Below are 13,243 nucleotides of genomic sequence, written 5' to 3'. Positions count from 1 at the left end.
TGTGGGAGCTTGGGATTATTTCTGGAATACATGTCTTCCAATTATTTTTTCTTATAAGACTTTGGTAACATCTTAAAAATCATAATCATGTTCCAGCTCTGCTTTTCTGAACTCAAATTATGTCATTATATTGTGAATTGTGAGCCTGCCTGTTTGTCCTTTGGACGGAGCCACTTTTGCGGGTTTGTTGAACACATTTGGAAAGTGCTTCAGTCCCTTTCAAAGTCTCTCATGGCAACATAAATCACACACATGCCTGACTCTTCAAAAACAGACTTATTTTTATTGTCATTGCACATATTAGACAGCAGTGCATGAAGCACAGTGAAGCACTTTATAATGAGTCACCTTAGTCACGACGCGCACAAAAATGATGCACAACAAACATTCATTTCAGTCAGATTTGCTATTCGAGCTGAAGCAAAAAAGCAACGACAGGCCACCCACACACCTGCTGTCAAAGTGTGAATGTGTTTCAGTGTGAAAAATGTATTTCTGAGATGTTTTTCCCTGTCTAAAGAGAACTGAAGGAGGTACAAGCAGCAGAAAAGGTAATGGGATTAATGCAGTTTAAAATTAAAAGAGGACCTGAAAGCTTGTTTGGTTTTTATGAATAAATGTGTTTCTCCTCATCAGGTTGCGAGGAACAATAACAGAGTGTGCAGGTAAACAAATAAACAAATGACCTCAAAAGCCTGTTCATTTATTCAAGTTCTTAGCAGCTCTGAGGTTTGCACATGCACATTCACACCCCACCCCCCCCCCCCCCACACACACACACACATGCACACACACACACACGCACATGCACACACACACACAGACACAACAGCTGGCCTACAGCAGAGTACAGTATGCATAAATACTCTGTCCCCACAGGTACTTTAAGATACTTGACATTTGCCACACTTTAGTGCCTCTGCAGGCTACAGTTCACACACACTGTGCTGTAAATCCAGCCTGTCATAAAAAAAAATGTCCTTGCAAGCTCTCTCATCTCTCACCCTTAAAAAAGATTGTTTGCGCCTATAGCTTCAGAGCAAGCAGAACTATTTGTTATGGGTGCAGCGTGCAGCGATGCATCCTGGAGGGACAGTTTTATGTTTTCTTCTCTGCCTTGATGGGTGGCTGTTTGTGGACCCACGACCCCAGTCCAACATGTAGCAGGTAAAAAAAGGAAATTTGCATAGGTGTTTTATGTATGTGTGCTGTACCTTGATAGCAGAGGTGGCGATCTGAAGGTGGTGCAAGCGCCTGAGCGTGCTCTCGCGATCTGTGAAGTAGGAGGCCGCCAGCTGATGCAGGAGCTCCAGAGACACCACTGAGCTGTTGCTGTTGCTCTCAGACTTTTTATTCAGCTTCTGCTTGTCCAGAAAAATGGTTAGAGACTCCTCCCCTGTGGATGAAGTTTAACTTTGTCACTCTCAAAAGACACTGATATACATAAACACAGTAAATTATTTAACATTTCATTAGATACTATAAAGCCCTCTTTTTTTATCTTCAATAACATCACATTATTTGGAACATGTTTGCACCGAACCGCCCAGGTGTTAACTTATAGTGCAGCAAGTTCATGTAGATGGAGCCGTAAATGTCATCCTTCTTGTTGCAGCACCCTCAATGCTGAGAAATAAGACAGTGAATCAGAGCAGCTTCTCCGCATAGTGGAACCCACAGATTAGCAGAAAGCACAAAGGTCCATAAAAGAGTAGGATTGTTCCAAAATAAAAGGCTGTCATCCAGCCTGGAGGGTCTAAAAACACCCTCCATCGACAGAACTGCCTGTTATTCTTCCCTAATTGAACAAAACAACAAGAAACTCAAGGTTTTTTTTCAGCTCTGTAGCCAAACTGGTCATAGTGGAGCCACATGTACCTTTTTTCCTTGATAGTGATGACTTCACCAGCTTCCTTACTCGTAAAATTTTAACAATTATAGAGAAAATTACTTATTCTGTTAGACAGTCAGCAGACATTTTCACTCTAGAAACACCTGGAGGCCCTAAGGAGCCCTTAAATTCCTTTTAACTTACAGACTTTTGTGAGACAACCTCTTTAATTAGCAAATCTAAGTCCACTAAATGTCTCAGACCCAATCCCAACTACTTTCTGTAGGATATTTTTCCCTTGATTTGCAGTTCTGTTCCAAGCCAGACGAATTTTTCTTTAGTCACAGATTATTTTCCCCTGACTAACAAGGTCACAGTCATCAGACCACTGCTGCTATGTTCCTTTCCCTTCTCTTCATCTCTGAAGTTCTTGAGCAGGTGGTGGTGACTCGATACTTGATCAACTGAAGAGGAACAGTCTGGTTAAGATGTTTCTGTCAGGTTTTAGAGCTCATACAACACAGAGTCAACACTTGTGAAAGTTCCCGATGATCTTGTCAAAGGTTCAGAGCATGAATTGGTCTCAATACTGGTTGTGTTTGCCCTTAGTGCTGCCTTTGATTCAGTTAATTATAGCATCCTGTTAAAGAACCTGGTGAAACCGGGATTTGAGGGACAGCAGTAGACTGGCACAGATCATATACCAGTAGATACCCAAGCTGATGATATTTCCTCTTCATAGAGTAGGGTTAGTCATAGAGTTCCACAAGGTTTTTACTTGGACCAATTCTTCACATTTTTACCTGTTTTCCAGAGGAAACTTGATTCAGCAGCCTGGAATAAATTGTAATTGCTATGCTGATGACACTCGGCTATATTTATCTGAATGATAACCTATGAACCCAGGTTATTAGTGTAACATTGCAAAGATCACGATCAATCTGGGTCAGAATGATGCTGAAATGCTCTTCCAGCATTTGTTACATCCAGGCCGGATAACTAATTCAGTGTTAGCAGGAAGTCTAACAATTCTTTTAGAAGCCTCTAATACAAAATTAGTTCTGACAGGATTTAGCTAAAGAGGTTAATCTTCTCCTATACTGTCTTCTCTTTATCACCTGATAAAATCCAAAATAGACTTTAGGCCAAGCTCCATCCTATCTGGAGAATCTAACAGCACCAGATCACCCCAGTCGAACAATCTGCTCTCAGAGTGGTTTAATGGTGGTTTTAGCAGTAGAATGGGGGGGTGGGGGCTTTAGCTTCCTCAGTAAAGTTTTAGTCAGTATGATTGCTGAGTTCATGTTCATAGAACCAGATTGGATAATCTTACCCTAGCTATGCTGCTAAACTTTGAAGGTTAAAGTTCGATGGCATTACTACCTTTGAATAACCCCCCTCCTTTGGGCTTATGTAAAGCACCTACAGATAATCTTAACTGTAACAGAAGCTGTATAAATAAAGTTAAGTTGAAGTGAACAGCTGAAAATAATACCATGAGCAAATTGGCTGATTTGGATTTACTTTTTAAGGAGCCTTGAATGTATCTATTTAAACTAACCCTTACCCTTCAGCTCCTGGTTCAGCTGACATCCCAGTCACAGCCCCTCTATGGCTGAAGTTTGATGCAGATGATGGTGATTTATTATCATTTTAATCCCATTTTTTTTGTCCTACAAATGAGAAGCCTCCTTTTAGTTTCTGATCTGAGTACCCTGGTGTGCCACCCTTCCACCAGACGCTTCAAACCAATGTTTACAGAAGTTGATGAAATGTACTCACACCATTGATTTTCTAGGAAGTCAGTTCATAAAGAACAGCTGTCAAAGGTGTCTCTGTACACCTCCCGTTTGCTGACCGCTCTCAGCAGTGCATTAATACTGTAAGAAATACCAAAACATTGGGGTCGGGCAGCTTGTTCTGAGGGAACTGGTTTAGAAATTAATTTAAAACAGAAAACAAAAGATGAGCAACATGGAAAAATGGGTCAATATATTCCGTCTCATGTTGTGTCCAGGGCTGATCAGTGGGAAGGTTGAGTAAAGAAGCACCTGGGCTCAATCTAGCAAGTTCCTGGCTTGAAGTGGTTTTTTTTTTACATCTTTTCTTTTCTTTGTCTTCTTTTTTTTTTACAAGGCCATTTAAACCCTTCTACAGTAGCAGCACTTCTGCGAGGCGATTGCCAGCTGCATTATACTTCCTATGATTCCTCTGAGACCTCTAATGAGCTACTCCTCTATTTCTAGAACACCTCGACACACCACTAACCTGCGAACAGCACGTCACCTGCGGTCCTGCCTTACCTCCCAGGGTAGCAGAGATGAGGAAGTGGGTTCCGTATTTCTTGATGAGGTTTTCGTTGATTTGCTGCAGGGTTGGCCGTCGCCCCAATAACCGCAGGTTGCGTAGGAACTCTGGCGCTAAGGGCAGCGGTGCTTTGAGGAAATCTCTCTTCTCTGTTGCCAGGCTGCTCACCTTCCAGTGGCTGAACTCCCTGGAATTAAATCATTAAGCAGTCGTCATGAATCAAATTTTCATTGTTCATTCATCATTTTAGTATTTTACTTGTAAGTGGCAATTATTGTCACATAACTAACAAAATAAACTAGTTGTTAATGTTACTTAACTTTTCTTATCAATATATAAAATAATATCAATAATACATATTTGAGTTTTTATTTTGAATGATATGTCCTGGTTTTCTGGCTGAAGAACTCCCCCCCACTGTTAAAAGTTTCAGCAGCTGCACCCTGGGTGCTCCCATTAGGTGCCATTGGGGCCTCAACATTGTTTATTGAACTCTTCCTCTTTGCTCATAGAAAACCTCTCCCCTTTCCTGAGATGGAGATTCATTTGACCAACGTGAACATTCGACTTTCTGTTGAAATGTAATATCGGACTGGAATGATCAACCGCTTGATCAGGGTTTGATCTGTTGTACACTAAGTTCAACAAGAACTGCCAATAATATTTATATCATGTTTCATCCCTAACAAGGAGGTACCAGCAGTTAGGCAAATATCACCACTCTGTTTTGTTGGGGGTATTTTATATTTTGACCAATCTAATGTAATGTTATGTAATATAATGTAATGGAATCAAATCTAATCTAATCTAATCTAATCTAATCAATTGGCTTGTCTAAATTGCAGCAAAGACAAACAATTCATTTCAGATGGTCAACAGACCAGAGAAAGAGATCAGAGTGGAAAATCCTCCCATCTCAGGTATCCGATAATTATTTCGTGCTTTCAGTCCTGCCTCAAATAAACCAGAAAATATGCGAAGACGATCTAATTAGGGGAACCCTGCAAATGCAGTGTGTATGTAAAGAATATGCTATGTGAATTTCAGTGCATCATCTTTGCATTACCCCCTATTTTCCCAGGGCCGCTCTCTTTCATTAGCTTTTATACACGCTTGTCAAGATGACATCAACTTCTTTGGTATTACTGCAGCCAACAGTGTGACTAACAGATTAATGTGCCTAATTACAGTGGTATCTGTAGTTATACTGTCCAGGCATTGTATCGATCGACAGCAGCATAAATGAAGGAGTCAATTTCTCCTTATTTCAAGCGATGCAGAATATACATGTTATTATTCTGTATGTGTTGCAGAGTTTGCAGCTGTTACATTGCATATTAGCCCTTCAAGGAACTGCTGCAACACTCAGCACTAAAAGCAACAAGGCTTTCCCCACAAGGAATGAGGCTGAGAACATACAGAGTCAACCCCAGTGATTCATTAGACGCTTCAGTCTCTGTAATGCAACAATTACGGTAGTGTTTACAGTTTGACCACAGTCACACTGCAGTTTGTAAAATCTAATTTTGTCTCGGGCCTCTCAATATAAAATGAATGAATAAATAAAGGGAATAAATAAGGGAGATCACACAATTGAATACCATTTTGCTACTTGATGAGCTAAACAATCCGAAAAGTGACAATACGGAAACTTCTGCCTGACACAAACACACAAACATAGAACCATTGTGTCACACATGCAGCAGCGATGATTAAAAAGAGACATAGTAAAAGTAAAAAGGCATGAAATCATTTCCAAACACGAACCATGCACTGAATTGATCAGCTTTGTATAATGTTTGGTGCTTGTCATTTAAAATCAAGCATGCAGTGAATGCACCATATCCACTATTCCTCATTGACAGCCATTTTAAAGCAGTCGATACATTCAAGCTGTTTTGGTCACCTTCTCATCAATTAGTGTTCAAGGTTGAAGCACTCCACAATAGAACAAACAGTGTTAAGATGAGTTTTACAAAAAAAAGAAAGATTTTTAACAGAAAGGACCAAAGTCACTGCAGCTTGGATATGGAGGACAAATATAGCGATACTTATTCCAGCAGCAGCAGCATGACAAATATCCCCAACCAAAGGTCAATCTCATTTAAATGCAGCAAACTATAATAATTAGTGTGCAGCCATCACATGCATCAGCAGGCATTAGTTGTAGCCCCATATTGAATCCAGCAAGTCACAGGATAGCAGCCAGCAGTTGCCCACTGATTAACTGGGCCTGATTTAGACGGATGTGTTTTCTGAGCCACGCTGCAAAGACCGAGCTGACGCCAAAGGGTCGAAAATCAGGAGCGGTGCATCATTTACTTTTCTCCTCGCTTCACTTTCTAAGAGTTAACAGTGAGACTGTTGGCTGACTATTTGTCTAATGATGATAGATGCTGTTAATTAAAAGGTTTTAGCGTGGCGCTGATTGCACCTGCACACTTTGTGCTTTAGCAAAAGTGTTAGGATTGCATCCCTCCCCCACTCTTCCTTTTTGGGAATTGAGAATAAATGAAATTCTTGGCCTATGCAGAATTTCCCATTCTATGGTCTCTGTAGCCGCTGTTTGGAAACCGACGCCTGGATGGAATTAGCTGTCAGACAGGGATGAATGGCGAAATGCTGGGGTTAAGAAACACCTAACAGTGGCTCTGATGTCTGCACACCAAAAGGCAACTTAGGACCGCGGCGTTAACACTATTTAATAAACTGCCGCATAAGGTACTTTGGCAGTTGTAGCCTGTTAAAATAAGTAACTAACTAACTAACGAACAAAATAACTAAATAACTAAATAATACGTGCAAAGGACTGGCTTCCCCTCAAAACTTACATCTGCTAATGTCATGATATTTTACATATCACACATCTGCTACAGCCTCATTAAAGCTAATTACAGTGTGTGTACTCAACACACTTCAACTGGGCTCACTGATATTCCCTTTCTTTGAGGTCTTGGCAGAGATATTTTGGCTCTAAAAATGTGCCAGTCAAATATTCATAAAGGTCTGGGTTGTTTTTTTGGTTTTTTTTTTAACTCCACAAATGTGTTTTTAGATGGCACATGTACAACTGCAGAGGCGTCTATGGTTGCTTCCCATCACATTTGAATTGTCTTTGTCAAAAATGATACAGAGGGAAAAAAATGTGTAAGAGAAAAATGGACACAATTATGAATACAATACAACAAGAAAGCTGCAGTAAGATAATCTTCAGTATGATTTGTATATTTTATTTAATTTTCTTAAAGCTACAATGTCTATAAAAACCTTCTTGTATTTTTTTCTGCTTTTGTTCTTTTTAAAAATCAACTGTTAATATAATGGCTATTTTTTTGTGAGTTTTTTTTTTTTTAAAGTTATTCATTGTCAAAGTGAAAAAACAAGCTAAAAGTCTACAGCCCAAATTAATCAAAATGGGTTCTGTCCATGTTAAACATGTTCTGAAAGAGAAAGCAGAATGAAATTACAATGTTTTATACCAAACAATCCCAGAAGATGAAGGAAATACAGTATGAGCAGCAGTGTGTCAGGGTATCGACAAAACCCTAGACAAAAAATATTTTTTTTATGAAGGAATACTGAGGGCAGCAGCGCAGCAATATGGACAGTCACGTCAAATGTCAAACTTGCCAGTCAAAGCAGTTGTCTTTGGTGAAGACACATTGCTTGTTGTTATATATTCACAGTTGAGTGTGTTAAAATAATTTTAACACAGTAACCCCCATGGATACTGCTGCAATCCCATTAAATCATAATTTCCCCTTCGCCATTGTGATCGTCATCATTAGAATGAAAGTGGCAATCCAATTAATTCTCCCATCTTTGTTTTTACAGACTAATGTTTTCCTCACCAACAGCCATCCTGCCTGGCCAAGATGCAAACAAACCATCCACCATCTGTTGGAGCTGAGTAAATGCACTTTCACAAGTGTATTCATTGATGCAGTTAACTTCATCTGTTCTGGTTTAGAAAAGCACATATAAAGCTTTTTTTTTCCTCCCGCAACTCTGCAGACATGCTGCAACCTGAGCAACATGCAACATGAGAATTGTTAATATGGCATGTTTTCATATACGTATATAGAAATATATGGAGATTTCTTCGGAACGAGAAAGGACTGAAACAAATAAATATGGAAATTAGAGACATAAATGTTCAATAACTCAATCCATTGTTTACTTGGGTGTTGATTAAAGTAAACAGACCAATTCTAAAAAGTGCATTTATGTCATGGCTTGAAACATTGGTTCTTGTTTGGTTCCGCGGGCCTTCTTTTCTCATCATGTTCCAGATGTCTGCGGGTACAGCTGTGGCTCACTGAGGAGAATTCAGGGGCAGCTTAACTACCTGCACGTCTCTGTGGGGAAACCAGAGTGTTTCTGCCACTCCGGGGGGACCAGGCTCAAGCTAAAACATCATGTTTTAAACAACTTAAAGATGACATATAACTGCATTTATACAAACCATATACCATAATAATTTGTGCATTTACAAAATACAAGTGACCGTGAATCTGTTTCACTTGTGTTGAGGTGACAATGAAAAATGCATTGGAGAGAAAAAGTCTTTTACATGGATTTGCCATGAAGCATTCCTGTTTTCCCCTTTAACTTCTAGTTACCGGTGGTACAGTTCAGGGTACCTGAAGCCACATTGGGTTGCACAAGGAATCCCAGACATACAGAACAGAACCTCTATCTGTACAATTGCACAAAGATTTTCTAGAAGGGTGCTCTTTCCAAAACGGTGTTAAGACCATCAGGACCGTGGAGGTTATATCAGTAGAACCTGCTGTCAGACAGGGAGTGCTGGATCGAGCCTCTGATGTGCATCAACCGACCAGTCTAACCAGTATCTGCTACAGTGAGGAGCAGATACTCTGTATTCATCTACAGGTATCGCCACCTTCATAGTTGTATGCTGACCTACTGACCTCCGACCCCGCTGACCCACTCAACTCAACTCTACCAGTTTATTTTAATTAATATCATGTATTTTTATGATCTCTACCTATTCTTTCCTCTACCTGTCCTCCTCCCCCTTCTCCTCTCTCTTTACCCAGCTGGCCATCAGCAGGACAGTCCCCCTATATGAGCCTGGTCCTGCTCAAGGTTTCTTCCTGTTAAAGGGGAGTTTTTCCTTGCCACTGTTGCTTGTTCAGGGTCAGGCCCTGGGATTCTGTAAAGCACCTAGAAACAATTTTGATTGTAACAGACGCTATATAAATAAAGATTGATTGATTGATTGATTGATTGATTGATTGATGATTGATTGATTGATTGATTGATTGATTGATTGATTGATGATTGATTGATTGATTGATTGATTGATTGATTGTTGATTGATTGATTGATTGATGATTGATTGATTGATTGATTGATTGATTGATTGATTGATTGATTGATGATTGATTGATTGATTGATGATGATTGATTGATTGATTGATTGATTGATTGATTGATTGATTGATTGATTGATTGATTGATTGATTGAGAAACAATAGGATCACTGCCAGAAACAGCCAGCCTGTGGTCCCCCTCTTCTCCACCCCACACCTGTGTGTGTGTGTGTGTGTGTGTGTGTGTGTGTGTGAATTGTTCTGCATACTTTTTGGCTGACTGTAAAGTCTTGCTTTACGTTAATTATGTAAATGTTCCTGAACCAACGGCAGTTTCAATTAAGGGTTCCAGTGTGAAATGGCTCAGGAAGGTTGTGCAGCTCATCCTCCTCTTCCTGACTGAGCTAAGGCACAAAGCCCCCGGTCTTTGTCATCCTGGGCTCTCCCTTCATTAAAACTCTCTTCAGTCTTTCGGGAGCCTGCTAGAAATAGACCCTCCACCGTTTCTGGTGGGTGGAAGCCAGCGTATGATTTTTTTAATGATCCCCGAGTTGCTCCCATGAGAATCATTAACTACCTACTGAAAGGAGTTGAAGTGGGAGCTGAAGGCAGGGCCCCCTAATGGTGATCATATTCTGTCAGCATTCGGGAGGTGTGACACAAAAGGCGGTGGGGGGCAGGGGGCTGTGACAAGAAGTCATCTACTGTCTTCAAGCCGAGTTGAGTGTGTTGTTAGGTCTAAACCAGAAGCGAGTCGTGATTGTGGTGGATAAACTGTGGAGGAGACGTCACAGTCATTCCAGTGTTGAATCTTATGCTGCCCTGAACCTGTACAGGACATTTCTAGCTTGACTGAGTCTGTCAGAGAATTTCAAAATTAGCTGATCTGATCTGCGTTCAATCAGAATCCATTCAGAACCAATTAGAATCAAACCAAAAACAAGTGAACAACCCACAAGAACGCAATCTTCATCAACAGATAGCTGCAATCATTTCATTTTTATTTAATTCTTCCTCATAACTGGTTGGTCTTTACGTGGGTCCTACATCAGCCACTTGCAAGTTTTCACCGCTCCATTAGTCCTGAAAATCCAACAGTATCATGGGTTTTTGCATCTTACATGAGTTAATCAACAACCAAATCAATGGAGAGAGGCCCTGAAGCAGCAATATCTCACACCTACACAATTAGTTTTAGTCTCTTCACTTAATGAATTCATTATTTAAATCACGTATTTCTTTGTTTGGTTCTTTCTTTCATTTATCAATTTAACTCCAGGGTTCTAAAAGTAGCTGAAGAAACTCCGCGAGTGAGTCGAGTGTCCCCTGAATTTTGAATGAGCAACCACTTTTTTTTGTATTTGTTGCTCATTCTGGGCTTTTTTAAAATGGTTTTCCAGTCATTGGAGGTCTTGTGGAGAGTCAAAAGGACCAGTGAACTAAATATTTCATTGCAGTCATTGTATCCAAGGTAGTTTTCTCTGTCAACTGGACTGGGTTTCTTCTCTTGAAGACGTTTCGCCTTCTATCCAGAAGGCTTCTTCAGTTCTGAAAGTTTTTTCAGAAAGTTTTTTCAGAACTGAAGAAGCCTTCTGGATAGAAGGCGAAACGTCTTCAAGAGAAGAAACCCAGTCCAGTTGACAGAGAAAACTACCTTGGATACAATGACCTGGATGACTGAGAATTTACACAGACATATTGCAGTCATTGTTTGCTACCTCTGCTTAAGGGTTCTGTGAGAAACACGACTAAATCATGATATCATTATGTCCTCAACTTTAGCTTTTAGTCGTTTGAAAAAGTCTCCACGAGAAACTCCTTTGCAGAGGGACGCAGGTCAGGAAGATGTTATTCCAGAAGGTAAACATGTGCTACAACGGCACAAGTGCTGATCAGAGTGGGCCTCAGATGCCTACTTGTACCTACTAAGTACCAAAAATACTCATTGACTAACCGTGAGCACATTCTGGCTGGTCCTCACAAAGGACTGCTTAAGGGTTGAGACCTGCTTTTAATTTAGAGCTTAGAATTGGGTTTAAGCTAGGGTCAGGGTTTGGGGGTGAGGGTCAGGAGATGCAGGATGTATTATGTCTATTAAAGTCTTCACAAAGTACAAGGATGTGTCTATGCCATGCTTTTCAATGTGAGACTGGAGGACAAATGGACCATATGGATAAAGAGTGGACAGTGTCCAGGTTGTGCTAAGAACCATTTGATTGGTCTGTTGTGCAGTTTGGCTGCCGGCCTAATGTTTTGCACGCTGGGAGGTGGCACACTAATGGAAACAAGCAAACGGTCACAGCTCTGACTTTTGAAAAGTTTCAGGACGCTAGAAGGAGAATCTTCCACCGCAGTTTTGTGGAACACATTAACCCACCGCTGAGAACAAAACCTCATCGTGGCATGAAATTCATTCAGAATGTTACATGAAACGGATGATGTGCATTTATCCAAGGGGTGAAATTTACTGTGTTTAGCACTGCTTGGAGCCTGTATCTGTGAAGACAAATATTAAATACTTGACAGCGTATGTATGCAGCTCTTCTCTCCATGTGCCCTTCTCAGCATTGGCTCATTTTCTTTCCAGGGAGGAACAATAGCGTTAAGCGGCGGCTTCGGCAGCAAAGAAACGGGATGTGAAACCAAGGACATAAAGTCTGCATGCAAAGCCAGCTGATGCTTATTAAAAATATCGTACGGAGCTCAGAGCAAATACAGTTAGAATCAATGGGCCTCATTCACGAACCGTTCTTACGAACAAATTTGTTCTTAAGTCCCACTTACGAACATTTTACGAAGATTGTGGCATTCACCATTTTCTTCTTATCCTGGATTTATGCGTAGGTAAGAACAAATCCTACGAACACTCAGGAGTACTCTTAGCCACATTTCAGTGCCGACATGTTGCCATGGTTGTGTTTTCTTCTCTTGTGCAGTTTAATAAAATTCAATATTACAATGATAATTCTGTCATATTTATTTATTTATTTATTTATTTATTATTTATTTATTTATTTATTTATTTCCTATTTTTGGTGATTTACAGAGAATTTTAAAATTACTTAAATGTGCCAATGACTTAACATTAATCAACCAAATTGGAAACCATGCCAAAGCTGTCTTTTTATTTGATTTTATCTTGATTTATTTTATTAGGGGATCGAGGGTATGCCCTGGCTCCCTGGTTGTTGACATCACTGACCAACCCTCAGACTCCACAGGAAATTTTATTCAATCAGATGCATGCGCGCAGTCGCTCCACCATTGAACGCACCATCGGCATTTTAAAGGGGCGCTGGATGTGTTTGGACACAGCAGGTGGCAAATTGCTGTACAAACCGCAGAAGGTAATTATTTATTTTTGTTATAAAATCTGCTTAGATTACGTTTATTCATCGAACTTATGACTCTCCCTCAGTATTACAGGTCTGTAGGATAATCATGGCCTGCTGTGTCCTGCACAACATCGCTACGAAGCGTTGTGTCCCTCTTTCCCCCTCAGCCACAACCCCGTGAGGATGTGCGTCCTGGCGGTTCACGTTCGAGCGCAATTAATTGCCCGTTTGTGAATAAAATACATTATTGTCACAATTTCAGTCTAACAGTCTTTATTCACTTCAAAAAGAAAAAAAAATAAGAGAGAGCGGTTTCAGAGCACAGCTTTTACACGTTTATTTTATTTTTAAATTCTTATTTTTTTTTACATTCTCGTTGATTTCTTTAAGCGTGTTGGCTATAGTCATCAGGGTTGAGGCAATTTTATCAA

At 40.2% G+C, this 13,243-nt stretch overlaps 1 protein-coding gene across 1 annotated transcript in view; it reads right to left on the bottom strand.

The window, feature by feature from the left end:
- brinp2 (bone morphogenetic protein/retinoic acid inducible neural-specific 2) overlaps nt 1-13,243 on the bottom strand; it is a 125,311-nt gene that overhangs the window by 40,697 nt on the left and 71,371 nt on the right. Inside the window, exons 3-4 of the mRNA XM_057056563.1 lie at nt 4,135-4,325; nt 1,215-1,396 (exon numbers count right to left, since the gene is read on the bottom strand). Of these exons, the coding sequence (XP_056912543.1) occupies nt 1,215-1,396; nt 4,135-4,325 (373 nt within the window). The remainder of the gene's footprint in view (nt 1-1,214; nt 1,397-4,134; nt 4,326-13,243) is intronic.

Source organism: Takifugu flavidus, chromosome 15, assembly GCF_003711565.1.
Source record: "Takifugu flavidus isolate HTHZ2018 chromosome 15, ASM371156v2, whole genome shotgun sequence".
NCBI lineage: Eukaryota > Metazoa > Chordata > Actinopteri > Tetraodontiformes > Tetraodontidae > Takifugu > Takifugu flavidus.
The sequence above is the reverse complement of the archived record's forward strand: the minus strand, read 5'-3'. Positions and strand labels throughout refer to the sequence as shown.